The sequence below is a fragment of the Vespula pensylvanica genome, chromosome 7 (assembly GCF_014466175.1).
Source record: "Vespula pensylvanica isolate Volc-1 chromosome 7, ASM1446617v1, whole genome shotgun sequence".
NCBI lineage: Eukaryota > Metazoa > Arthropoda > Insecta > Hymenoptera > Vespidae > Vespula > Vespula pensylvanica.
In genome coordinates, this window is record NC_057691.1 from 7,107,356 (window position 1) to 7,135,291 (window position 27,936).

Consider the following 27,936-nt stretch of genomic DNA (forward strand, 5'->3'; position numbering starts at 1 on the left):
GTATATAATTTCTCTCTCTGTTTCTTTACCCACACACACACACACACACACACAGATATATATATATATATATATATATATATATGATGAAAGGAAAATAAAAACTTGGATTTGTCAATTGATCATGAGATTAATTGATAGAGCCGAGAATATTAAGAAGGCGAAAATAAATACGTTGTTTCTTTTTTTTTTTTTCTTCGACGTTTCAAATACAAATAAGTTTAACACATAAAGATATTATATTTATTTAACTAATGATAAGATAGTTATAGCAACGAAGATGCTGTAGACGACGCAGCTCGTGCGTTCGCCGTTGAGACAGCCGTTATAACGTTTGATAAAAGTGACAGCATAGTTTCCAAAGAGAAACCACAATGAGGATAAGAATACGAACAATTTTTACCAGAATGACCTGCTTCTACCGCCTCTTGTATCGCTGTCCCTTGCATAGCTGTTCGAAAAACTTGATTTGTAGTGATCGCATCTATCATTCTATCGAAAGAAGATATTTTTTCATCTTCGTTCTCCTCGTCGGCTACTCTTATAGCTGCAGCAGCTTGCTGTGAATAAGTACAAACGGCTCGTTGCATACAAGATGTTGTATCTATACCGTGACGAGCCAATGCGTCGTCTAATTTTGTCATCGATTGAGCAAAACCATTTTCTTCGCCTGTTAAGAATTTTTTTTATTAGGTAAAAAGTACGTTCCAATCTCTGATTACACAAGTTTTTCGATAAATACTTGTATATTTTTCTATTTACCATTAGGTGTAAATGTTTCATTTTGAATTTTATAATACTTACTTCTCGCATAATTTCCATAGGTACCTGACAGAACGTATAATAATTTTGGAATAATAAGAATGGAACCAACTCCTATAATAGCACCTAACAAAAGTCCACCCAAGTCTATTTTTGCTGGAGCGTACGGTGATATAGCGTAACCCTATGAGTACAAATAATTCGATAGATTTTTTAAATCTAGATATCTGAACGGAGTTGACTAGATATTTATAAGAATTTGGAATTTAGGATCGTTGAAATAGGAATATAAATAATGTATACCGTTTTTATACTTACAGAGCCAGAACTTCCAATATTAGTGAAACCAAATCGAGCTTCTTGATTACGATCCGAGATATCATTGATCGTAGTCTCCCCGTGTTTCGTTGATGTATCAGTCCGAACTTCGGCTTGGGATGGCATCGCCACTTGATCCTGTGCCTTTCCAACTTTTTCCATGTAAGTTATCGAACTTGGTATAAAACTATATGAATTAAAAAACGATTAGGAAATTATTTCGTAAAGTGTAATATTATAATAATTAATATTTTCTATCTCTCTTACCCTCTGTCGTCATATTTGGGAACACAATTAGCATGGACCGCAAAAAATAGGAAGACTGCTATGATATTATTTAAATTATCTTGCAACATCTGTAACAGAAGATAAGAAATAAAAGAAAAAAAAAAAAAAAAAAAAAAAAAGTGAGTACTTTCTGTTTTAAAAATTCTATTTTATTGCAATGTTATTTACAAATTATGATAATAAACGCATAATTACGTATGCGTATTTGCTTTTAATTATTATAATATTACCTATTAATAAATTGATTGTATGTGAAGTTTACCTTGAAAGTTAATGATCTGAAATAATTCATTCGCAGATTAAGTGAAAAAATAATATCTTTCTTAGCAGATGTCCATACGGAATGCTTTCACTAGAAACTGTGAAAATAAGACTCTGTTTCTGACATATATAGTTCTGTACCACCCCTTGTGGATATGACAAATCGTCGACATAATTGCAGTACGGTTTCGCTTTCATTGTTAGATTTCCATGTGATATTATCACGATGCGTGACGTTCTACTACCTCTTCGCGTCATTCTTTTAGTAAGTAAGAATACATTCTATGGGTATACCTTTTGTCACCAAAGGCACTCTCCTCTAGCATTGTTATTATTGCAGGTCACTCTTCCCGAAATTGTGAGTACTTTCGAAGCTGAAATAATTTCTGTCTTTTGCAACATTAATTGCTCGACTATTAACGTGTCAACTGATTTTTCAGTCTCAAGCTTATTCCGAATGTATCATATAATCCATGTATCGTACATGCATAGTATCACACATATTATAAAGTATTTGAAATCATTTCTTAATACGTTGTATCGCATTTATAATGTTTCCTTTTCTTTTTATCATCAACTATACGATATCAGTATAATAATTATTTTCACGTTTTATTTTATAAATATTTAAAGTATATGAAATACATAAGATAGCAAGAAGATGTCTATAATTTTGCTACCGTTGAAAGGTCTCGATTTTAGATATCGTTTCAAGGTAAACAATTCTAAAGCGAGAAAGTGGATATACTTTGAAGCAATATAACGACAGTGAAAAGAAATGAGCGTAAACATTTCATAGGTTCTATGCAAGTATATTTGTCTTTGCAGAATGGAATTCGTTCTGGACGTTGCTTAGGAAAATTTGCGAAAGTTACGCGAAAGGCACGACATGCGCAGTGTACGTGCGTAATTGGACAATTCGTCTCTCTACGTAAGGAGACCTTTTTATCTTTCTTTCTATCCAAGTGAAAACAATAGTATAGCTATTGTTACAAATTTCGATATAAGTATGTATGTTTACTCTATTAAAAAAAAGTAATAATTAGCGGAGAGAAATGTATTTATACACATATAAAATTTTATAAGAAACATATAATTTTAAGTGATAAATAACAAGATATAATAATTGCTAATGTCCATTTCCCTGGTACAATTTAGTCTATCTTTCTTCCTAGGCTCGTTAATTCTATTCGAGAAAAGGAATTTCCTGTTCGTCGAAGGGGTGGGCTGAGCATTATACATAGTCTGCTAGCTAGCTAGAACTCGACTTGTAGGAAACTGTCCATCAATGCCATCGTGTTTGATAAGAGTAAGCTAAGAATACACATTTATTATCCGAGTATCTGTTAAAAATATCAACAATTTACAATTAATTTATCTTTTCTTTGTTATTTTTTCTTTCCTTCATTAATCGTAAATACATTTTTAAATATGTTTATAAACGTGAAGTGAACGTGATTACGAGGTTTCTTTTTCCGTATCTTTTTTCAAATAATCCTTTGACAGTGAAATATCTTGTTATTATGTCGTGATAATTTATTTAACAATATATCAAAATGTTTTTCTTTAATTAATCTATGTTTTATTAGGAACATACGATATACAAAATTTCTGCAATGAACGTGACCTTCTTACTTGTGTTTCTTATTATACAATTAACAACAGCCGATCATACATCGATTGGATCCGGTAAAGGAAAAACTTCCAAAATGAAAAATCCATTTCTTGGTCATACGAAGCCTCGATTTATTTCGTTCGACTCCGAAGAAGGAAATATCGATGTAAGTTAGTTAGTTAGTAAAATCGATTATTTCGTTTCTGTTGTTACAAAATCTTAAATGTTTGAATTTTATTTTTGATACTTGACATTTTCTTAGATTAGTTGGGATGTATCGATACCTTTTATTTCTATTCCATTATTGTATAAAAATGAAGAGAACGAACATTCGCCAACGCTCCTCAATGTCAATACAAAAGCATTAACAATCGCTGGATTAGTTACAGGAATTTCTTCTTTAGTTGCACCACTATTCTCAAAACCTATTTCATCGTCATCGCAATCGCATTATCGTTGGTTGATCATATATTTTTTTTTATCGAATATAACAACGATCAAAAAGAAGATATTACGTAATAACGTTTTTACATTTTCAGGAACGGACGATGGAATGGAATGGTTAACAATGGGTAATACAATTAATGAAATAATTTTTTCCAATAATTATGTAGCTCCTTGTATGCAACGTATTGTTTGTTCGATCGTATCGGCTGCCAGTCGTGCAGATAATCCTACGAGTACGGAAAAAATTATCGATGGTTTATCCAGGTATCGTTTTGATTAAAATCATTTTTTTTCTTTTTTAATATTGTACAGCAGATGTATTAGTATTAGTTATAATAGTATTCTTATTGTCTCATCATTGTAGTCATAGATGGTTCAAGGATGCAACAAATGGAACACTTATCGAGGACGCCGTTTCGGTAGGTAGAGATGATAATCGCGATTGTACAAAAGTTTATAAAAGTTGTTTGATAACGCCGAGAGTATTGAAAAATTTCATGAATCAATTTGGAATAATGTGAGGTGAGAAAAAAATTACGAGAGAAAAGAGAGATCTCACATTCCAATTGTTATGACAATAGTTCAAGAACAAACTGATACAGTTAAGTTTTTCAATATTTATGAATTGATAATTATTATTAAAACTAATTTTATATAAAGTGTATGATGCGCGCGTGTGTATGTGTGTGTTATGAAGACAATTTTCTATCTTTATCTTTTATCTATTTTTTTATGAATGAGAAAAACTTAAAATCAAAAGATTGTTATTGTTAGAATTCTAGAACGATTAGATTGATTTTTTGTAATCTATTTTTTTTATGTATAATAAAATTCGTATTGCGTATAAGTATCCGTTTGAAAATAAGAAATATAATTGTTTGTTATGGTTAGTAATAGAAAAATTGAAAAACTTTTACGTTGCTTCTAATACTGTTTACTAACATCTTTATTCCATTTCAATTTGCCACTCCCACTGTATTCATCATTCAAGGCTTATCGTCATGACGCGACGGTTCGTAAGTACACGTGATTGGATAACGTCGTATTGTTAAATTTAGAAAACGTCCAATCATCTCGAAGCTTTTTTATCGTTGCTTCGTAATTGGATAGTATATATGGCCGATGCCAGTTGATTCATAAGTTTATCGAGACCAATCGAAACTCGTAACAATCGCCACTCGTATCAAGATACTCGACATTCGGAAGTCAGACTTTTTCTCCAACATATAGTATATCATACTGGATGAAAGATTTTTATCCAAATGTCAATTTTTATTCCTCCTTGTCATTATAATTCTAGTTGATGTTAGAAACATCGACGATTTCACGAATATAATTGATGTGTACTCAAAGGAATATAACATAGTAATACACGTTAAAAGTGTACGGCCGTTTTATGGATTATCAAGGCATGTTTGACATCACAGAAACGAGTGTTCCGTTTTAGGTAAATAAATTTATCATAGAATTATCCACACTCCCGTATTCACATATTTTTGTGTAATTATAATTCGACTCAAATTGTATCCAATATTATCCTTTAAGAAGATAACAACTGTAACCTAATTTTCTAACTTTTCACTATATAATAGACGCCCATTAAATTTATAATTAGAAATTTATAACAGAGTCGTTGCCTTTTATATTAGCAAATTAAGTCTTTAATTTAAAATAAATATCTATCGTCAAAGGAATTTTTTTTCTTCATCCTTGTATTCTTTCTTTCCAATTTTCCAAACCGTTTTTATCTTATCTGAAAAAGAAAAGAAAAGAAAAGAAAAAGTGTATATAATTATTTTCTGTTATTGACGTATAGTAGAAAGAAATAAAAATGCCGGCACCACCACCACTACCTCCTGCTTTTACCGCGCCTCCTCCTGTATCAGGGGAACAAGATAGGAGTTTGTTGCTACAGTCGATTAGAGAAGGAAAAGCTCTAAGGAAGACAGTTACGGTAGATAAAAGCGCACCTGCTATAAGTGGTATGCTTCGACTTAAAGATGCTTTCTTTATATTAATCCATATAATTCTTTACGAAATTGAACAAATATACAATTGATAAGTCAAGGTATTAAATTATCGATTTTATCTATAGGTAAGGTCAAGGGGGATTCAACTTCTATAACTTCTAGTAGCAGTGGTAACAATGGCCCTAATACATTCAGTAGTAGTATTGCTAATAATAACAATAGTGGACCAATAGGCCTAGGTGGGTTATTTTCAAGTGGTATGCCAAAGTTAAAGCCAACTGGTCTTAGAGGAAACACAATTGAAAAAGATTTGCATACTACTGTTAATAACAGTAATTTCTCTAATTCGTCTGGTAGTTTGAATCAAAGTGTTAAGCGAGGGCCTCCTCCAGTTCCACCTCCAGCTACACAAAAACCTCAAGTATTTCCTCAAGTAAGAAAAATATTGATTCCTAATTAGATGTATGTATAATGTTGATATTATTTCCGACGAAACAACTTTTTATGCTTATCGATTACATTGTACAGGTATCAAGTGGAGCAGATTCAGCAAATTCTAATATAGATGGACATAAAGGCTTTGGCAAACCAACACTCGCACCTAAACCACCACCACCATCCACAGCTCCTCAGAAACCATCGCCACCTCCTAAAAAATTAAGTTTAACAAGTTCTGGGAGTGTCTCAAGAGCACAAAGCATGAGGTTACCCAGGTCTCCACCAGTTCTTGCCCCAACACCACCATCCCTTCATCAATCGCAGGATTGTTTAAATGAACCGCAATCAAGACCCACGAATCGTGTTCTTAGACCGCCTATTGCTAGACCTCCATCTCCTCCAATATCCAGAGCGACATCTTCGATGATGGTAACAAGAGCAGCACCACCACCGCCATCCAGAGTTACGGTTACAGCCCCCTGTATTCCTCCACCACCTCCGCCTCTTCCACATCGGCCTCCAACTCACCAAAGATTGGCTGCACCTCCACCTCCACCACCAACACCTCCTACGAGAGGTTCGTCAATGAGAAATGGACAAGCTACGAATTCTAATCTTGATCTGGAGATAAGATTTGCAGAAATGTTTCATTCTATCTCGAGTTTTCCACCACCAGAACCTTTTAGAGGATTCACAAAAATCTACAGCAGCAGAAATGGTAAGATTAATAGTAAAAACAAATTTAATACGCTCAAGAAATTTAATGTTAAACAACAGATATCTGATATGTTTGTTTGATATGTATATATAACTTCAATATATATATATATATATATGTTTTCATATATATATATGATTCATGGATAGTCCTTATAAATTATTATCAATTAATATATTTCTCACTAACAATTCAATTTCTCATTTATTTATTTATAATAGTAATGTAGTTTTTATTCAATGACTCTAAACACGTACTTATACATATGTTTGTCTATTTTTTAACTAACTTTTTAAGAAGGATGATCAATTCAGTAATCAAGGACTATCTTGCATTCTATTACATCATGGCTAATGATTTATTTAAGAGTCATTTGATACAATTGACGATCGCATGTACTCAAGCTGATTTAGTTTAATAATAGGCACTGTTATAGTTTGATTTATTGTAACTGTGCCAATTGTTCTAAAAATGAATGTAATGATAGTACAATTATTAATTTATTAATAAAAAAAAGGGTTAGAGGGCTTCTTATAATCTATAATAATCTGGATAAATCAAATTCATAATTACTTTATTCATCTGGATAATCAATTTATTATTACAAACATTTGTCATTTGTAATTTTTCTTGTGATAAAAAGATTACTAAATCATTTGTTTGTCACTCATTTTTTTTTACAAATCATTGATTTATCCAAAGCTTCATGCCTTTATCCATACATATTATGTTGTATTTTTAATCAAAATAAATTCCATACATCCTAAGAATCATCATTTCATCATATATTAATAAAAATCTCTTCATTTAACACGTTAATAATCATTTCATAGCATGTTATGTAAATATAATGAATTTAATACAAATTCTGTAAATAGTTGCTATAATTTTCATATTTAATTGCATGCTGCATGTATATTACTATCTATATATATTGGTGTAGTTTTATCATAAAACAATGTATGTACCAAATTAATTAATATATTAAAGATATAATAAAAATAATTAAAAAATTACAGCTGCAAAGCAACAGGCTCCAGCACCGCCTCAACAAACATCTAATCCAAATACAATACTTCCCTTAAGTGTTTCGTCTAGTAACAGTGGCAATACAATGCAACCAACGTGGCATGTTAAAAACTTTTAGTTACCTAAGTTATCTCATTTTGTTTATGAAAAAAAGTCAGCATTTAACATTGTCTTACACATCAACAAAATAGTAATATGTGAATACATAGAAAAATTGTGTTTGCAGAGAATCTAAGTTACTGTTATTGAAAGTGTGTTGAGAAGGTCTATTTAGAGTTGTAATTATAATTAAATTTAACAAAAAAATTTGAAGAGTTATAACATAGTAATTAAAAATATAAAATTTCCTTCTAAGGTGCAATGAACTCTGCTCCGTAATAAATCTGTTTATAATGCTTTGATGTAATATTTAATGCTGCCAGACTTTCAATTTTTCTATGTTTCAGTTTTAATCCTTTATTATGTGTCAGACGTTCTGTCATAAAAATTTCAATGCACAAAAAATTTCATATTATATCTATGATTAATATAGGTATATTTAAGTTGAAACTAACATGAGATCATAAACTTGTTAAATAATGTTGGTAAACAATTGCAACAATAAGTATTAATGCAACCTAATTGTTAAAAAGTTCATATACACATGCATTATGTTGTAACATTATTTAAAAAATATAAAATGTTACATATTTTTATTTCTATCAACAGTTTCTCATAATCCATTATTTCATATGTACATTTTCATAGCAAACAATTACTGATATGTAAGTATAATCAGAGGTAAAATTAAGCTGAGAAGTATCTTAGTTATATTCGAAACTAATACTTATAACGAATTATAAAGAAAAATATTTTTTTAACTAGAAAACTCTTCTTTTAGAGACCTTCATTAAAATAATATAAAGAATGACTAGAGTCTTATATGATATAAAAAAAATCATATAAAAAAAAAAAGGGAAAAAAAATAATAAAAGTTTTTAAATGCATTCAATTATAATTGTACATTCAGGATTGAAAAAGAAAAAAAATATTAATTATTTGAATAATGTGAAATATATTTTGGGAAATTCAACACAAGCATGAAAATTAAAGACTGTTTTGTGTTGTGTGTGTGTGTGTGCATATATATGTATATATATGTATATGTATAATATATATATATATATATATATATATATATATATATTTAATTTATTCAATTTTGTTATAGAAAGAAATATAACATATCTTGACGATTCGATGAACTTGGGTGGGAAACCCAGAATGTATAAAGAATAAATGAATTGGAACTACTAAATTGTGGATTAAATAAAAATAAATTATTATATAGGGCGAAGGGGGACGATATTAAATGGCATTGTATACGAATTTAATTAACGCGATTATTTTCTAAAATTTTCATAACATTGCATTATTTAATACAAGGTAGCATAAGTAATTTGTAAGATTAAAACATATAAACAAAATCATATTTTTTATACTTCAAGCTCTCTTTCAATAATCCTACGATATTCATCGAAGCCTCCTTCAATGCACCGAACTGATCCTTCGCCGCAGACCCATAACTCTGTACAAACCATACGTATTAATCGTTCGTCGTGCGATACTAAAATTACGCCTGCCTAAAAAAAAAGAGGAGATAAAAAATAACAAAGAATAATATCATACATCGTATACACGAATATTGCAATAATAAATCATCAATAATCTTAATGGAATAACTCGTAGAAATCTTACTTGACAACTATTAAGTGCTTTTCCTAACGCCTCGATTGATTCTATGTCCAAATGATTCGTAGGTTCGTCGAGTACTAAAAAGTTTGGCATTGCTGCACACATTAAAGCAAAAGCTACCCTTGATTTTTGACCTCCTGATAACGAATTGATCGTTTGCAGTGCTAAATCACCACTTATGCCAAAACTACCAAGCATTCGTCTGTACTCTTCGATTGGTTTACCTAAAAAAGAGAAAAACGAAATGAATTATTATTTATTGCGAGATAAAGAAATTCCCATGTCATCACATACCTGGAAAATGATTTTGTAATAATTCGACAGGACATACGCGCATATCTAATTGATCAACGTGATGTTGACTAAAATATCCAAATTTCAAGTTACGATGTACGTGAACAGTGCCTCGGGTTGGACTTAAAGCACCTGTTATTATTTTTAATAACGTTGTTTTACCCGCACCATTTTCACCCACGATACAAATACGGGATTGTAAGCTTGCCGTAAGATTTACACCAGTGAAGACGTATGAATTATCGTTTCCAGTCTCATAACGAAATGAAACTTCATTCAATTGAAGTATTGGAGGACTTAATGGTTCGACGTCAGGGAATCGTAATGTTACTTCCCCTTCCTTTTCCATAGGTTTTAATTCTGGTCTGTAAAGAAAAGGAAAAAAAAAAAAAAAATGTTTGTGAAACAGATTGTAGATCATAAACTATATCGTTGATTATGTTTCAAAGGACTTACAATTTCTCCAACATTTTTATTTTACTTTGTACACTAGAGGCACGGTTGGCATTATAACGGAAGCGATCAATGAACTCTTGCACGTGGGCTCTTTTAGCTTGTTGAGCTTCATACTCTCTCTGTTGATTTCGTTCACGTTCGCCTTTAGTTTTAGAAAATTGTTCATAATTACCACGATATGCCTCTATCTTTTGACCACGTAAATATAAGATATCCGTAGGTACCTATTATACACGAATACGATAAGTAAAAAAGAAAAATGGTCGAAAAAAGTACATTGTAAAAATGCATACAGTATCCAAAAAGTTTCTGTCGTGAGAAACAACGAGTAAAGTCGTTGGCCAGGATTGTAAATATTTCTCTAGCCAAAGTATAGCCTTGATATCAAGCATGTTCGTCGGTTCATCAAGTAACAAAAGATCTGGTCTAGAAAAGAGTGCTCTTGCAAGAGCAAGTCTCATTCTCCAACCACCAGAAAAAGCTTTGGTAGGCCAAGACTGCCTTTCAACGGAAAATCCGAGTCCAGATAATATTGCACTTGCTTTAGCTGGCGCTTTATCAACTTCGGCCAATTGCATAGCTTCGTATATTCGAGCTAATTCTTCTCCTAAGGCATCACTTGCTTTACCCCCATCTTTTTCTATCGCAGCTTGTAATTCCGCTTCTCGACTTAACAGAGCACTTCTTTCTTGATCACATCCTAACACCGACTCGAGAGCCGACGTATCATCGCCGGCTACTTCTTGCTCTACATGCAGAACTCGTACGTGAGATGGTATTCTAAGCTGTTTACTAAATTAATAGTAATTAAAAATTAATAATAATTTATTATTAATACATTAATAACAAATTTATTTATCATTACCTGGATATCATTCTAAGCAAAGTAGTCTTACCCAGACCATTTCTACCAATTAAGCCATAGCGTCTACCAAATGCAAGAGTTAAATCAGCACCTTGTAATAATACTCTATCTCCATATGCAACATCAAAGTTTTCTATTCTGATATCTTGTGTCTTATTTACTCCACCTTTGGTTTCCATTCTACTATCTTTTTTACTTGTCATTTGACTGGCACTTGCAGATTCTGTAGCTTGACTTATGTTGTTTGTACGGCCTGCTATACCCAATTCATTTATAACTCTTTTCTCTTGTTTTTGTTGCAACTTAGCCTCTGCTTTTTCTAATTTTTTAGCATCCACTTTCTATCATAAAAATCATTTCATTGATATTGCAATTATAATTACTATAATAAACGTTATTAAATAATTAATTACCATGGCATCATCTCTTGTTGTCACCCATATACTTTTAATTTGCTCTACTTGTGCTTCCAAAGTAGCAGCCATTGCTCCTAGATGAACAGGAGCATTTAATACTTTATTTACACCATTTTTTCTCCTTTCAACTTGTCCTTCTTCGGTATTACCTTTTAACATTTCTAGTAATTTCACACATATTTCTCTGTATTAAAAAAAAAAAAAAAAAAATAATAATAATAATAATAATAATACTTAATATTTCTAAAATGAACATATTTCATAATACAAATTTATTCATAATATATCAAAAATATATGTATGTATTAAATTTAATTTTATTACTATTAATCATTCCATACCACTTATATATAATGCATACCACATAGTTTGCTTCTATCACATCATAAATTATTATATTTCCAAGAATCATATTAGAATTGTTGGGCATCTATGATTAAAATCTTAAGTTCATTAAGATTACAATTGCAATTCGTAACAAAAAATAATAATAATAATAATATGACAATCAGAAAAAATAAGAAAATAAGAGACAAGTAACCTATAAAGTATGTTTGTAAACACAAATTTATAAATCTAAGCTTATAAAAGATGATTATATGTGAGTGTAAATACGAGTTTTACAGACCTAACCTCGTTTTCTGATTTATCAGCTACTTCATGTAAAACTTCCCCGATAGCCTCATAAATTTCATCGCCGTCTTCAAAATCATCTTTGGAACTATCTAAAATACCTATACGAACAAAATTAATCGCATTGTTTGAATTATATTATTGTGAACTTTTGAAGACACATTTTTTTCTTAGGTTAATCAGTAAAAATGTACCTTCTACATATTGATATAAATCATCGTCTATCGTTGGAAATTGACTACGAATATATTCACCACACGTTGCCATATTACCCGGAATATTTTGAAGAAGTTTCAATATAAATTTCCTAATAATAAATTAGAAAAACGTCTTGCTTGACGGACCAAACGTCAAACGTCCTTTGATCTTCATGAACACATGTTTACGCCATTTTGAAATACGATTTCGTCGTCGTCGAGAGATCGATCCGATCACAGTTCACTCTTTTAAGTAAAGTATTATTTTATCACGTAAGTTTAATTAAATTATTATTTGAAGTAATTGATTTTGAATATTAAATGTATATTAATGACAAATTCCTTTTCTTAATTATCCTTTTATTGAGAATCCTATATATATTACACGACAGTCGCCATCTTAAAACTATCAGAAGTCATTCCTCCTTGCTCGTATTGCATATCCTCTTATGTGTTGACATTATCAATAATTAAACTTCCGTATTAGGAGGATCGTATTCAAGATAAACTCAATTGAATTGTTGGAGATAGTTAAAATATCCTTGATAAAATGTGTATAAAAGAACAACAGATTGGAAGTGAAATTTACGATGCGAGCAATGGTATGAGAACTGTGATGGATCGAATTATTAGGGATTAAGTCAATACAAAGTCACCGATCTCTTTCTTTATTGAAAATATTTTACTTATTTATAACTATAAAGTGAACGCTCGAATAAACAATTATATAGTTGCATAAAATATCAAGAAAATGGCGACAGATGTCGAGGAATCAGATACCGACGATCACGAAAGACCAGTTCCACCAAAACGACAACGTACACGATGTATTAAGGTCGATGAAAATTATTGGGAAATGGTAATTATTTATTAAAACTTTAAAGAGACTTTTACACAACATTGTTACATATACACACATACGTACATACATACATACATACATACATACATACATACATACATATATATATATATATATATTGGTATATCTTAAAATATAATTTCATTCATACAGAACAGCTTGTTGTATAACCATGAAATAAATAACATGATTTTGTTATTCAAACTTTCGAATTGATGTTATTGTCAGGATAAAACATCATGCAACAGCAAACATACGATACAAGAAGCAGAAAATGTGGAACATGAAGATGTGGAAAGACGAGAAAAATTAAGGCGATGGCAAGCTTGCCAAGTGGCAAAAGGATTTGTAGACAATACTATTAATAAAATGCTGGAAAATTTCATCGTGCCATCCGAATCCTATTCTCTGGGAGATCCAGAATTTCGTGTATTTAGGGGAAATGATATGGAAAATACAGCTGTAATGATGGCAATTCGTAATCATGGTTTGGTTCAATCAACAGAACTGGTTTCTCAATCTGATACCTTCTATAGTAATGGGATACCTGGCTATTGGACTAATAATGATTATACAAATGTATCGTGTTGTCCATCCAGTCATATGCAAGATGCAGGAGATTTTTCTAATTCCATAGCTGCATCATCAGCAAATTCTTTGAAATTACACGATTCTTTAGAGATTCCACGTTATAATGGATCGACTTGGGACGTTGGTAAAATAGCGGATAGTGATCAACAAGAAGATTTCTTAGAGAGAGCTGTAGCAGAAGCTATCAAGAAAAAGGGCTTAAGTGCTCTGAGTGTAGATTACGGATGAAGTGTTTCTTTCCATTAATTGCCATACAAATGTATTGATACAAACATGGTATTATTATATATAAGACTATTATATACACGCATGGTATATAATAGTAATAACTTTGTTCTTATTCTTTAGAAACTTTATTCGTACAACACGGTTAATTTTATCTATAGTATATGTCAATATTAAAAAGACTTTATATATATATATATATATATATATATATATATATCAACCACCCGTGTTCTCAGAAACTAATACTTGCTGGTGTATTTTAACATCAAAATATGCTTGCATTACGATCAAAGCTTTTTTTGCAATTGATTATTAATGAATGGAGTGAATATTGAAAATTTCTCTTTTAACTATAAATTCGTTTGATAACTAATCATTATTTGCTCATTTATTTATGTTAATATGAAATTTATTATAGACAAAATTGTTTACATAAAGAATGAAAATATAAATATATATAAATATATATGTGTATATATATATATATATATATATATATATATATATTCATATATATAGGCACGTTAAGACTGTAGTACCAGACATGTTTTATTTTTTATTAAATTGTACCTCTGTTTAATTTTAACTTATATCCTTTATTCAGAAGATGTCATAACATTGAAATTAATAAGAAAACTGAATTATATCCTTACTCTATATCGTACATATGTTTTTTCAAACGTGCCTCCTCTTTACGTATAAGTAAACATAAAATAAAAATTACGATTACGTTGCAGTTTAAAAAGCAGAATTTTCCGAACAAAATACTTAGAAATGATGTCAAAAACGTAAAAAAAAGCTAAATGTATGAAGAAAAAGATTGAAAAAATTCTGCAATTCCGAGAGAATTATGAGAAAGAATCGATGGAGTCGTATTCTTCATGAATTAATATATATGTACAAAAAAAAAAAAAAAGAAGAAAAGAAAAGAAAAGAAAAGAAAAGAAAAGATAAAAGAAAAGGAAAGAAAAATGAGTTTAGCTGTCCGAAAAGCGAAAAATGGTAATAAGATAGTGGACAAAAGCATCGGAGAGGGATAAGAGAATAGAATAGAGGGGGGTGAGGGGGAGGAATGATGGCGGAGAGGAGAGGAGAGAGGAGAAAGGTTTTTTGAGGCGGTCGCAAAGAGTAGAAGAAGAGGGGTTTCAAGAACAACGGGAAGTGCAAGAGCGAGCAAAGACCGTAGTATTCGCGCGTCTGCTGACTGTTCTGTGTGGCACGAGTACGAACGTGAGGGGGTGTAGAAAGGGAAGGGGAAAGGAAGGAACGTGCTCTCTCAAGGCGAAATAGAAGAGTGAGAGAGATAGACCGAGTAAGAGGAAGAGAGGGAGAAGCGCGAGAAAGGAGTGGTGGGGGGATAGGATAGAAGATCGGCAGTGGTGGGGAGACCGAGAGGAACCGACGAATCGCGAGCGAGAGGGGAGAAGCCACGGGCAGTGGGTGCACACGTACAAGGCGTAGTGACTGCACGCCGAGTCGGAACGCGGAGCGAGCGTCGAGCGAGCGTCGAGCGAACGTTGATGTCGCATTTCCGTGCTGTTTTTCTACACGCTGATATTAAACCAGTTAGAAGAGAGTCCTGTTCTCAGTGTTGTCTATTTTAATTAAGTCGTAAATTCAAACAATGGCATCGGACGAAGAGGTGGAAGAAAGCTACGCGGGTGAGTGATCGGAAGGGAACACTGTCGCCGAAACCGCCGGAAAGTTGCGTGTCCTCGTCGGCTAGGCAGGACGCGCGCTTTTCGTATGATGGCTGCCATGTCAATCGCTTCTTGTTGTTTTTTTTTTGTTTTTTTTTTTTCTTTTTCCTTTTCCTTTTCTTTTTTTTTTCTTTTTTCGTTTTTTTTTTCCTTTTTTTTAAACATATTTTTTCTTGCTAATGTTTCGCATCAAATCGACAATACCGAAAGTAATCGAAAGAAGATTTTTGTCCTTCGTCCGAATACGATCTTATATTTCGAAGTATTCTTTTCTCCTCGTCTCCCCTCGTCTCCCCTCTCCTCCTCTGTCTCGCTCATTTTTTCTCTTCTCTCTCTCTCTCCTTTCCTCTCCTCTCTCTCTCTCTCTCTCTCTCTCTCTCTTCCTCTCTACCTACCTACCCTGTCTCTCTTTCTCTTTTTATCTCATCTTTCTTGCTCGAATACCGATCGCTGTTCGATTCAGAGGCGCGAGAATCTATTTCTTCGGACATTGTTTTAATGCTTTCTAAAAAGTTCAATAACATTTACGATTGTCAAATGGTGTTACTACGTTAACATTTCGCGCCTTGTCCAAGATTGATCGATCCGACGATCGAGTGTCATGGAATATGATTCAACGTTCGGAAAGCGATCGGCGTTTGACCGCTGACCGCGTGCCGGAAAACTTCCTTGAAAAACCACATGGATATCTTGTCCTTTAGCAACTTTATAATATCTTTTATATTACTTGATTTATTTATTTATTTATTTTATTTTTTTTTTTTTTTTTTTTTTTTTTGATTTCATTTTTTACTGTCTCAGCTTTGTTTACATTCCCAATCCCACACATTTATATTTTCAATATAAAAATAAATGACTTTTTTGCGATCACCGTTCAAATCGAGAGATAATTTTTGACGCAACTATTAATAAATATACGTCAATAAATAAATTTTCAATTATAATCGTTGGTACTTTTATTCGACTGTCACGAAAAAATGAGAATTTTTAATCGAACATATCTGTTTTGTTTTGTTCAATCTAGTGTTGTTATCAATTTACTACCGTTGTTATTACTTTTAATGTCCCTCTTCCCCATCTTTCGACATATACATTATTACTATATTATTGTTCTGCAATTACTATTATTACTTGTACTATATTTTATACAGTAGCGAATGTGAAATTATTTAAAATATGTCGCAACGAGTACTCGTTAGTTGGCGATATTTGTCGGTATTATTATTATTATTATTCTTGTTATTATTATTATTATTATTATTATTATTATTATTATTATTATTATTATTATTATTATTATTATCATTATCATCATCATTATTTTTCTAGGTAGTAACTCCGTGACGCTCGCTTCGGTTTTTGAAGTATCTAGTGCAGCTGTGTGTACTTCGTGACTGACACACTTATAGGGTTGTTATAATAGCCGGTTCGTGTACGCGATTATAAAATATTCAGAATCTTATAATTAACCTCTTTTCAATATACGAGCTATCATTTTTTTCTATAGATTTGTTTCGAAATTATTTCGGAAGGCTTACGGGATCGATCGAGAGTACGATAAGATTATGAATAAATACTTCGTATGCGTTATGCCCTTTGAAAGAAAATGGCGGACGCACACTCGCACAAAGCATTCGCCGAACGCGGATTAGTCTGTAATAATTTGTACATTTTTGTTAAACTTACTTGTGCATAATACCATGCATTCGTTATATTCGTAAACCGATTTTTCTCGTGTTTCTTATCATCGACAAGTAGTTATCGTAATAGTTTATAAAGATAGTGAAAAATAGCTTTTATATAAGTTTTAAATTTGGTTTAATAACCGTCAATCGTTCCTTTCAGGTATTAGAATATGGATGGTTAGTAAACGCCGATCTAACGCATATATTTCTGTCATAAATAGTAATATTTCTATTTTGGAGGGAAACTTTCATTTCTGTTTTGTGATTTGTTATTGTGACATTTTGAGATGTTTTAATTTGTTGAAATTTTTTCGAATATCATATTTCTATTTTAATCATTATTTTAGTTTCATAATATTTCATATTTTAATAGATTATTGTTGTAATATTTCTTATACTGTTATATTTTATTGATTTTGTCAGAGTTCAAGTGTGGTTTTCATTTTTGCCAAACCCAACTTATAATCACCATTCACATATTGATTTTGTCTGCTTAATACATATAGGAACAACATATATATATATATATATATATAATATATAAATGTATATATATATATATATGCATGGATAATAATAACCTGTAGAATAAAGCATTAGTTCTTTTAAAAAATCAATTGCTTTTTTTATATTTAAATTCAATTGATTTCTCTGGATTTATGTACATTTAAATTTATTTTATCTTGATCTTTTGGTTATGTTTTATTGAAATGTTATTAATATGAAATGTTTAGGAGAAGATGATCTGGATGAAACTGGAGGTCAGGTTTCTAATATTAGTCAACAAGTAGATGGCTCATCTGATGCAGAGAAATCTCCAATATTAGTAAGTGGTTTTCTTATATGTATATATATTTCTTTTTTCTTCTAATTTTAAATGAACTTATAAAATTCCATATATAAACATTAAATGTATCTATTTGTAGGAAGAAGATGATGATTATGAACCTGAGGAAAGAAAAAAGAAGAAGGGTAAAAAACGGAAAGCACGCAGTGAGGATAAAAAAGGCAAGAAAAAGAAGAAAAAGAAAAAGTCTGATTCTGGAGATGTAAATATTATTGTATATATTATACAAGTAATTTTTATATATATATATCTGTTTTTTCTCGCAATAAGTGTTATTTGGAAAATATTAGGAAAGTGATTTCGGTGGTGGAGATGTTGGCGATGCAGCAGGTGATGACAGCGACTATGCAGGCAACAGGAAGAGCAGAAAGTCTTCGTCGAGGAAATCATCGAGTCATAATGAGTCAGCTACACAAGGGCAGGAACCCACAACTGGAATGCCAACAATAGAAGAAGTGTGCAACACCTTTGGTTTAACTGATGTACAAATAGAATACTCTGATGCAGATTTTCAAAATTTAACGACATACAAACTGTTTCAACAACATGTTAGACCACTTTTAGCAAAAGAAAATCCTAAAGTAAGTGATTTTATTATTTAGAGAAAGAAAAATAATGTCTTACTTTTTTTTTTCTTTTCTTTTTTTTTTTCTTTTTTCTTTTTTGTTCTTCTTTTTTTCTTCCTTTTTTTTTTTTTAATTCTCAATGTTCTACAATTTATTTCTGAATGCATTATGCACAGGTTCCCATGTCCAAACTGATGATGCTGGTAGCAGCTAAGTGGCGAGACTTCTCCGAGCTGAATCCACACACCCAACCGGATGCAGATGCGTCGTCTACAAATGTGGATGACGATAGCAGAAATGTAAGAACAAATCGCAGTGGACCGGTGCAAGAGGCCGAGGATGAAGAGGACGACGACGAGGATAGTGATCGAAAAAGGAAGTCTAGAGGAACTAGGGCTAAAAAAGGCAAAAAAGCATCTAAAGTACCAACGCTTAAAATAAAACTTGGAAAACGTAAAAGGGGAAGTTCAGTATGTGATTTTTAATTGATTGCAACAATTCCGTGACGTTGTGCAATTAATTCGAGTTATGTGTTGCTTGTGTAATTGGTGTATTTCCCTTAATTAGGATGAAGAGGCGGAGGGAAGCGGGGCAGGGTCTGATCGCGATTCCGACATGGAGTTCGAACAAATGCTGGCCAATGCAGAAAAAGGATCTGGTGGGGATGGAAACATGAAGGCAGGCGCAGAAGAGGGTGAGGTTGAACCACCGGCAGAACCTCCTGTTCGCAGAAAGGCAAAGACTAAGATCGGCAACAAAACTAAGAAGAAAAAGAAGACAAAAACTACATCTAAATTTCCAGATGGAGAAGAAGGTCTTCAGGTAGTTTAGCTTACAAATTTATATTTGCGACGAAACAAAATATATTTATTTTTATTCGGCGCTATAAAGAATAAATTTTCTCTTTCTCTATATTCAGACTGATCATCAAGATTACTGCGAAGTGTGTCAACAAGGTGGAGAAATCATATTATGTGATACCTGCCCAAGAGCATATCATTTGGTGTGTTTAGAACCTGAATTAGAAGAAACACCAGAAGGAAAATGGAGTTGTCCTCATTGCGAAGGAGAAGGTATTGCAGGTACCTTCCTTGGACTCCCGATCCCTTTTTCCTACCCATCACATTTGTTCAAGTATACTGTCAAATTTATGTTACAAATTGTTTATTATCTTCATTAGGTGCAGCAGAAGATGACGATGAACATATGGAGTTTTGTAGAGTGTGTAAAGATGGTGGTGAATTGTTGTGTTGTGATAGTTGCACAAGTGCTTATCACACACATTGTTTAAATCCTCCCCTGTCAGAAATTCCAGATGGTGACTGGAAATGTCCTAGGTGTTCTTGTCCGCCATTACGTGGCAAAGGTAAACTGTCCTTATTTTTGTATACTTATTAAAAGATTATTAAACAATATTAATTATCACCATTTGTTGATATTACTATAAATTACTTTAGTTGCAAAAATATTAACGTGGAGGTGGAAAGAATGCCCGGAAACGCCATCAGAAGAACCTTCAACAAGCAAAGCAGCACCAAAGCAACGTAAAATACGCGAGTTTTTCGTAAAGTGGGCCGATATGTCTTATTGGCATTGTGATTGGGTCACAGAACTACAATTGGATGTTTTCCATCCACTTATGTTCAGGTAATTAATAGACGATTGATATTCATTTAGTTGCTTGAATTATAGAAAGAATAAGATGATTTGAAAAAAAGAAAAAGGAATGGTTACTTCATTAGATTCTATTTTCAGAAATTACTCGCGTAAATACGATATGGATGAACCGCCGAAATTAGAAGAACCATTGGATGAAAGTGACTCTCGTGTAAAGAGATTGAAAGAACAAGATGGTGCTACTAATAGAGATGAATATAATTTAGAAGAACGATTTTATCGTTATGGTGTACGTCCTGAATGGCTCGTTGTTCATCGAGTCATTAACCACAGACTTCAACGAGACGGTCGAGCGATATATCTTGTTAAATGGAGAGAACTAGGCTACGATCAAGCTACTTGGGAAGATGAACACGAAGATATACCAGGATTGAAACAAGCTATAGAATATTACTTAGATTTAAGGGCAGCAAATTGTTGCGATGGTAGTTCGTCTCGTAAGGGTAAGAAAGGTAAGAATTTTTGTATCTGTGAGTATCAAAAATACTATTGCTATCTTTCTTCATTTTTATTTGTTTTTTCTTTTTTAAATAATACAATAATACTATATTAGGTAAGGGTAAAAAGTCTAAAACACGCGAACTCATCGATGACGAAGAGAGAACACCGAAACGTTACACACCACCGCCAGATAAACCAACTACCGATCTTAAGAAAAAGTACGAACGTCAACCGGAGTATTTGGATCAAACAGGAATGCAGTTACATCCTTATCAATTAGAGGTAATTGTTCCTCTATTATATGATATTTAACAATGAATAATAATTGAAAATAATTCATGATGTTGTTTTGTGCGTAGGGTTTAAATTGGTTGAGGTATTCATGGGGACAAGGCATAGATACTATATTAGCGGATGAAATGGGTCTAGGCAAAACTATACAAACCATAACGTTTTTATATTCTCTTTATAAAGAAGGCCACTGTAAAGGACCTTTTCTTGTATCTGTTCCACTCTCAACGATTATTAATTGGGAACGTGAATTTGAAACTTGGGCACCTGACTTTTACTGCGTTACCTATGTTGGTTAGTACAAGCTAATTTTATCAGTAACTACTTTCATATCACGCGTGCAATTATCACATGTAATAAAAATCTTATTATCGTTTGAAATAACAGGTGACAAAGATAGCAGAATGGTGATCCGTGAAAACGAATTGTCCTTTGAAGAAGGAGCTGTTCGTGGCATCCGAGCATCTAAGATTAGATCGTCTCAAATAAAGTTTAACGTATTATTAACAAGTTACGAATTGATTTCCATAGATTCAGCTTGTTTGGGTTCGATAGATTGGGCTGTACTTGTCGTTGACGAGGCTCATAGATTGAAATCGAATCAGTCGAAATTTTTCCGATTACTTGCATCTTACAATATTGCATACAAACTTTTGCTAACCGGTACACCGTTACAGAATAATTTAGAAGAATTGTTTCACTTATTGAACTTCTTATGTCGAGACAAATTCAACGACCTAGCAGCATTCCAAAATGAATTCGCTGATATCTCGAAGGAAGAACAAGTAAAAAAATTACACGAGATGCTTGGACCGCACATGTTGCGACGATTAAAAGCTGACGTCTTGAAGGTTCGTTAATTTATTTACATATCTTTATTCGTCTATCTCTTTTTTTAATTCCATCATGAATTATTTTAACAGAATATGCCAAGCAAATCGGAATTCATAGTCAGAGTTGAATTATCACCGATGCAAAAGAAATATTACAAATATATTTTAACGAGAAACTTCGAAGCTCTTAATCCTAAGGGTGGAGGCCAACAAGTATCTTTATTAAATATAATGATGGATCTTAAGAAGTGTTGCAATCATCCCTACTTATTTCCCGCTGCATCGCAAGAAGCACCTACTGGACCTAACGGAAATTACGAGACATCGGCATTAATTAAAGCTGCTGGAAAATTAGTTTTATTGAGCAAGATGTTAAAGAAATTAAGGGACGATGGTCATAGAGTTCTCATATTCTCTCAGATGACTAAGATGTTGGATATACTCGAAGATTATTTAGAGGGAGAAGGATACAAATACGAGAGAATAGATGGTAACATTACAGGTGCACAGAGACAGGAAGCTATCGATAGATTTAATGCTCCTGGTGCACAACAATTTGTGTTTTTACTCTCGACGCGTGCTGGTGGATTAGGTATCAATCTGGCAACAGCAGATACCGTAATCATTTATGATTCCGATTGGAATCCGCATAACGACATTCAAGCGTTCAGTAGAGCACACAGAATTGGTCAAGCCAATAAAGTTATGATTTATAGGTTTGTCACTCGTAACTCGGTTGAAGAAAGAGTGACGCAAGTAGCTAAACGTAAAATGATGCTTACACATTTGGTTGTTCGACCAGGCATGGGTGGTAAAGGTGCTAATTTCAGCAAACAAGAACTCGATGATATTCTTCGATTTGGTAAGTTTTAATTGGGAGATATATACACACGCGCGAACACGTTATATCAACATTTTGTTCTTATAAAGTAAAAAATATTAAATCGTAACTTGCTTTTCTACAGGTACCGAAGAATTATTTAAAGAGGAAGAAGGTAAGGAAGATGAAGCAATTCATTACGACGATAAAGCAGTAGCCGAATTGTTGGATAGAAGCAAGGAAGGTATTGAGCAAAAGGAAAATTGGGCGAATGAGTACTTAAGTTCGTTTAAAGTTGCCTCTTACGTTACGAAAGAAGGTGAAACCGAAGAAGAAGCGGACACCGAGATTATTAAGCAAGAAGCTGAAAATACTGATCCAGCGTATTGGATCAAGTTATTGAGGCATCATTATGAGCAACAACAAGAAGATATAGCTAGAACACTTGGAAAGGGTAAAAGAGTTCGGAAACAAGTTAATTATAACGACGGTGGTGTCACGGGTGATCAAGGTGCAAGAGACGATCAACCGTGGCAAGAAAATTTGTCGGATTATAACAGCGACTTTAGTGCACCGAGTGACGACGATAAGGAGGACGATGACTTCGATGAAAAGGGCGACGGAGATTTGTTATCTCGTAGAAGTAGACGAAGATTGGAAAGGCGAGATGAAAAGGATAGACCTCTTCCTCCGTTACTTGCTCGAGTAAATGGTAACATTGAGGTATTGGGTTTTAATGCTAGACAACGAAAAGCATTCCTAAATGCTATTATGCGTTATGGTATGCCTCCGCAAGATGCATTTAATTCTCAGTGGTTGGTACGAGATCTAAGAGGGAAGTCAGAAAAGAATTTCAAAGCTTACGTTTCACTTTTTATGCGACACCTTTGCGAGCCAGGTGCCGATAATGCGGAAACATTTGCGGATGGGGTACCAAGAGAAGGTCTTAGCCGACAACATGTTTTAACGAGAATCGGCGTAATGTCTTTGATTAGGAAAAAGGTCCAAGAATTTGAACACATTAATGGATATTATTCCATGCCAGAAATGATTCGTAAACCAGTAGAACCAGTAAAGGTAGATGCTACTGGTGACGCAGCAACAGGCACTAGTAGTACAAGCGCAACACCTGCTACTTCGAACGCACCTAGTCCCAGTCCTGCTGCTACGCCAACGCCCACGTCCGCATCTGGCACGATGACTAGTGAAAATAACAAAGCTAATGCTGACTCATCAGAGACAAAGGATTCCAAGGACGACCAAAAGGAAAAAGAGGTTTGTAAAGAAAACTTTGACGACTTTTAACTGTCCACCATTTTTTTTCTCTCTCTCTCTCTTTTTCTTTTCTTTTTAGATTTTCTATGTCATTAGATTCATTTTCATGTTTCCTTTTAGGGTAATGATTCTAAAGATCCCAAAGAAGATTCTAAAGACAAAGAGGAGGATGACGGCAGTAAGGATAAAGAAAAGGATAAGGAAGACATTAAGAAGGAAATAAAAAAAGAAATTAAAAAGGAAGAAAAGGAAATGGAGATAGACATATCGGATAAGGATAAGGATAAGAATGATGGAAAGGATGAGAAAGGTTCGACAAAACATGATGTAAAAACGGAGACAGGAGAAAATAAGCAAAAGGAATCCGAGGAGGATGTTGTTATCGTTAAAGACGATGAAGAGGAAACGGAGAAACGAGAGGTATTTTTATAATCGTGAAAATGATGTTTTCTTTATTTTCTTTCTTTTCTTTTTTTGCGAACAGTCAAGGTTTTTCAACTTGATTGTAATGAAAAATTAATTATAGGATAAAGATACGAAGGAGAAGGATACAAAGGACTGTGATTCTGAAATACTTAAACCTAAGCGTAAATTCATGTTCAATATTGCTGACGGTGGTTTCACGGAACTGCATACTTTGTGGTTAAATGAAGAAAAAGCTGCTGTACCTGGTCGTGAATATGAAATTTGGCATCGAAGACACGATTACTGGTTATTGGCTGGTATCGTCACTCATGGATACGGTCGTTGGCAAGACATTCAAAATGATATAAGGTAAATGAACGAACTCTGATACTTATTCAATACTTCTAAATATTCCTTCAGTCGCATATCTCTTACAAATGATTTATATTACTTATTGCAGATTCGCAATAATTAACGAACCATTCAAGATGGACGTCGGAAAGGGTAACTTTTTAGAAATAAAAAATAAATTTTTGGCCAGGCGTTTCAAACTTCTGGAACAGGCATTAGTGATAGAAGAACAATTGAGGAGGGCCGCGTACCTGAACTTAACGCAGGATCCCAATCATCCTGCAATGAGTCTCAATGCCCGATTCGCCGAAGTTGAGTGCCTTGCCGAATCACATCAACACCTTAGCAAAGAAAGCCTTGCTGGCAATAAACCTGCGAATGCAGTACTGCACAAGGTTCGTCAATATCAATAAATTTAGAGAATTAATTTAATTATTAATTATTATTAGTCGCTGTTTTATTTATATTATGTATATATTTGTATGATACTAAATTAAATTAGATTTCTAACTTTGTATAAATTTCAAATGATTATAGGTATTAAATCAATTGGAGGAATTATTGTCTGATATGAAATCAGATGTCAGTCGTTTACCAGCAACATTAGCACGTATTCCTCCGGTTGCTCAAAGACTTCAAATGTCCGAGAGGTCGATATTGAGTCGATTAGCCGCAACTGCTCCAGGAGGTAATAGTTCTCAAGCCGGTCAAGCTGCATTATTGGCACAACAATTTCCTGCAGGTTTTTCTGGAGGACAATTGCCGGCCACGTTTGCAGGAGCCGCCAATTTTGGAAACTTTAGACCACAATACTCAGTACCGGGTCAACCACCTCAAGGTTTTACAGGTCAGTGAGACCGATTCCCTCGCTCGAACAAGAACAATTGTTAACTTGATACGAAGAGATGATTCTTTCTATCGTAGCTTGAACATAAAATGTTGAATTCTTCTAAAAGAATTCGAATATTGGCGCTGGTTGCATTAATTCAACAATAACAACAACAACAACAACAACAATAATCGACGTTAACAACAACAACAACAACAAAGAATATTGCGCTGTATTATTTTTTTTCTCTTACAATATGATTTCTAGCAGAATTTTCATTATGAGAGGTGGTAAGATTTGAGGATTTTTAAAGCGTAATACACTTTATTATTAAATTACATTATACCTGTATTTATTATATGTACATTCGGCAACTAGCATCAAGAGTTCATGTTTTATATCAATGCAAGCGGTTTTTACCCAAGGGACGTGGATTATTTTTTTAAATATATATATATATATATGTATGTGTATATATATATATGCATGCGTGTATACCTACTACATCATACATACATACACACTTACTACACACATCATACATATATCATATATACATACATACGTACGTACGTATGTACATACACACATATATATATATATGTGATATTAAGAATGATTTATATCTCTCGATCGAGCCGCTGTGTATCCATGTAATATTAAGAATACGTTTTACTTAAATTTATTTAAGAACAAATAATTTTATTTGGAATTTACAACTTTAAGGTGTGCTGATTTAAACGATGTATTCTTGTAATTTATTCGTAACAAAAAAAAAAAAAAAATAGTGACAATAGTTCGCTCGGATGCAAAAGGAGTTAATTAGCTAACTGGCGTGTAATAAGTGAGAAGATATAATCAGGAGTCAATAATTTCTTCGAATTTCGTTATGGAAATTCGTCAGGATATAATACGAAATAGAGAAAGAGTGCGAGAAAATAAAGAGAGAGAGAGAGAGAGAGAGAGAAAGAGCAAGAGTGAAAAAGAAACAGAGCGCGCGAGAAAGAATGAGAGAGTTAGGACATTGAACAAAGGCAATCATTTTAGTTAAGACTGACATTTGATATTGTATCCGAGAGATTGTCACGCGTGATGTACTATTGTAATGCACGGGTTATGTTGTTAGTTATATGACGATATATATATATTTTTTTCTTTTTTATTGTATCTCACAATTCGATGCTCGGTCAATTTTTCAAGTCAAAATAATATTATATAATAGGGGTAAGGTGAGTGAAAAAAAAAGTTTGTATGATCCGGAGGAATAAATTTACACATTCACCAACATTTCGTATAATTCGAATAGAAGGAACACATTGAAAGAAGCTGATCAAAACGATGTACCGTTTTCACAATATGACGTTTTTAATAATCAACGGATTTAAAATTTGCAATATAATAATAATAAATAATAAATAATAATATTAATAATAATAATAATAATAATAATAATATTCATCATCACACACACACACACATGGATGTCATATACTTACAATAGAGAAGAAAAGTAAATTCTTTTAACACTGTACGTCTACAATATATGCTTCGAAATTTTGTCTTCTACCTTACCTAAGTTTAGAACTAATTCTAATAATAATAATAATAATATTAATAATAATAATAATAATATTAATAATAATAATATTTGTACATACATTGTCGCGCTGCAATTTCGAAAATATCATAGTTGTAAATGGCAAAAAAAAAAAACAAAGTATCTCGTGCCCTCATGCACTATTACACATTGGTTGGACGACTAATGTATTACATGAAACGAAAAAAAAAAAAAAAAACAAAGAATTTGACGGCGTTACGTGAGTATATATTAATTATTCGGTCTTTTCTATCCCCCCCATTCAAGTATCTTACTTTCTACTCGTGAAATCTACTAAATTATTGTTTTAATTTTTTTCTTGTTTTTTTTTTAGAGATTAAGGGATTTGAAAAAAAAAAGATACCGAAATAAACGAAAAGTAGTAACATACAAATTGTTTGTTTCGATCTTTGAAAATTTATACTAGAATATGTTTGTGTGTATACATTGTGTGTGTGTGTGTGTGTGTGTGTGTATATATATATACGAATGGATGT

General features: G+C 32.7%; 6 protein-coding genes across 16 annotated transcripts; 4 read left to right on the top strand and 2 right to left on the bottom strand.

Moving 5' to 3' along the window:
• Positions 1-150: 150 nt before the first annotated feature.
• On the bottom strand, positions 151-1,887 carry LOC122630768. Its single transcript, XM_043815640.1, has 5 exons — positions 1,696-1,887; positions 1,348-1,472; positions 1,081-1,267; positions 805-946; positions 151-670 (listed from the first exon to the last, which is right to left on the bottom strand). Exons 1-5 carry the CDS (start codon positions 1,885-1,887, stop codon positions 267-269), a joined length of 1,050 nt encoding a protein of 349 aa, XP_043671575.1. The 3' UTR covers positions 151-266.
• LOC122630765 lies at positions 1,490-5,138 on the top strand. The gene is made up of 5 exons (XM_043815635.1): positions 1,490-1,894; positions 1,970-2,938; positions 3,219-3,410; positions 3,507-3,955; positions 4,056-5,138. The coding sequence occupies exons 2-5, from the start codon at positions 2,918-2,920 to the stop codon at positions 4,210-4,212; spliced, it is 819 nt and encodes a 272-aa protein (XP_043671570.1). The 5' UTR covers positions 1,490-1,894; positions 1,970-2,917; the 3' UTR covers positions 4,213-5,138.
• On the top strand, positions 4,997-9,326 carry LOC122630764 (WAS/WASL-interacting protein family member 1-like). 3 transcript variants are annotated; one of them, XM_043815634.1, is made up of 5 exons: positions 4,997-5,138; positions 5,508-5,673; positions 5,787-6,094; positions 6,190-6,817; positions 9,057-9,326. In XM_043815634.1, exons 2-5 carry the CDS (start codon positions 5,523-5,525, stop codon positions 9,122-9,124), a joined length of 1,155 nt encoding a protein of 384 aa, XP_043671569.1. In that variant the 5' UTR covers positions 4,997-5,138; positions 5,508-5,522; the 3' UTR covers positions 9,125-9,326. The 3 variants fall into 3 exon arrangements, with proteins under 3 accessions (XP_043671569.1, XP_043671566.1, XP_043671568.1); XM_043815631.1 differs by lacking the exon at positions 9,057-9,326 and adding an exon at positions 7,837-8,635; XM_043815633.1 differs by lacking the exon at positions 9,057-9,326 and adding an exon at positions 7,837-8,635 and having other exon boundaries at positions 5,009-5,138; positions 5,511-5,673.
• LOC122630762 (ATP-binding cassette sub-family F member 3) lies at positions 9,199-12,580 on the bottom strand. Its single transcript, XM_043815629.1, has 9 exons — positions 12,439-12,580; positions 12,240-12,345; positions 11,609-11,795; positions 11,196-11,536; positions 10,624-11,122; positions 10,331-10,554; positions 9,875-10,239; positions 9,584-9,804; positions 9,199-9,468 (listed from the first exon to the last, which is right to left on the bottom strand). The coding sequence occupies exons 1-9, from the start codon at positions 12,509-12,511 to the stop codon at positions 9,322-9,324; spliced, it is 2,163 nt and encodes a 720-aa protein (XP_043671564.1). The 5' UTR covers positions 12,512-12,580; the 3' UTR covers positions 9,199-9,321.
• Positions 12,576-14,234, top strand: LOC122630766. Of its 3 annotated transcripts, none has more exons than XM_043815638.1 (3): positions 12,576-12,714; positions 13,173-13,300; positions 13,532-14,234. In XM_043815638.1, exons 2-3 carry the CDS (start codon positions 13,193-13,195, stop codon positions 14,120-14,122), a joined length of 699 nt encoding a protein of 232 aa, XP_043671573.1. In that variant the 5' UTR covers positions 12,576-12,714; positions 13,173-13,192; the 3' UTR covers positions 14,123-14,234. The 3 variants fall into 3 exon arrangements, with proteins under 3 accessions (XP_043671573.1, XP_043671572.1, XP_043671571.1); XM_043815637.1 differs by having other exon boundaries at positions 12,594-12,714; positions 12,929-13,300; XM_043815636.1 differs by lacking the exon at positions 12,576-12,714 and having other exon boundaries at positions 12,721-13,300.
• An 877-nt stretch (positions 14,235-15,111) lies between these two features.
• Positions 15,112-27,658, top strand: LOC122630761 (chromodomain-helicase-DNA-binding protein Mi-2 homolog). 7 transcript variants are annotated; one of them, XM_043815628.1, is made up of 21 exons: positions 15,113-15,783; positions 18,242-18,333; positions 18,434-18,556; positions 18,645-18,935; positions 19,097-19,390; positions 19,488-19,742; positions 19,840-20,002; positions 20,101-20,286; positions 20,378-20,567; positions 20,676-21,049; positions 21,151-21,320; positions 21,398-21,623; positions 21,717-22,180; positions 22,253-23,024; positions 23,128-24,257; positions 24,378-24,677; positions 24,784-25,031; positions 25,123-25,408; positions 25,551-25,701; positions 25,756-25,860; positions 25,938-27,658. In XM_043815628.1, exons 1-21 carry the CDS (start codon positions 15,747-15,749, stop codon positions 25,940-25,942), a joined length of 5,862 nt encoding a protein of 1,953 aa, XP_043671563.1. In that variant the 5' UTR covers positions 15,113-15,746; the 3' UTR covers positions 25,943-27,658. The 7 variants fall into 7 exon arrangements, with proteins under 7 accessions (XP_043671562.1, XP_043671563.1, XP_043671558.1 ...); XM_043815627.1 differs by having other exon boundaries at positions 15,112-15,783; positions 25,756-27,658; XM_043815623.1 differs by having other exon boundaries at positions 15,114-15,783; positions 25,551-25,860.
• The last annotated feature ends 278 nt before the right edge of the window (positions 27,659-27,936 follow it).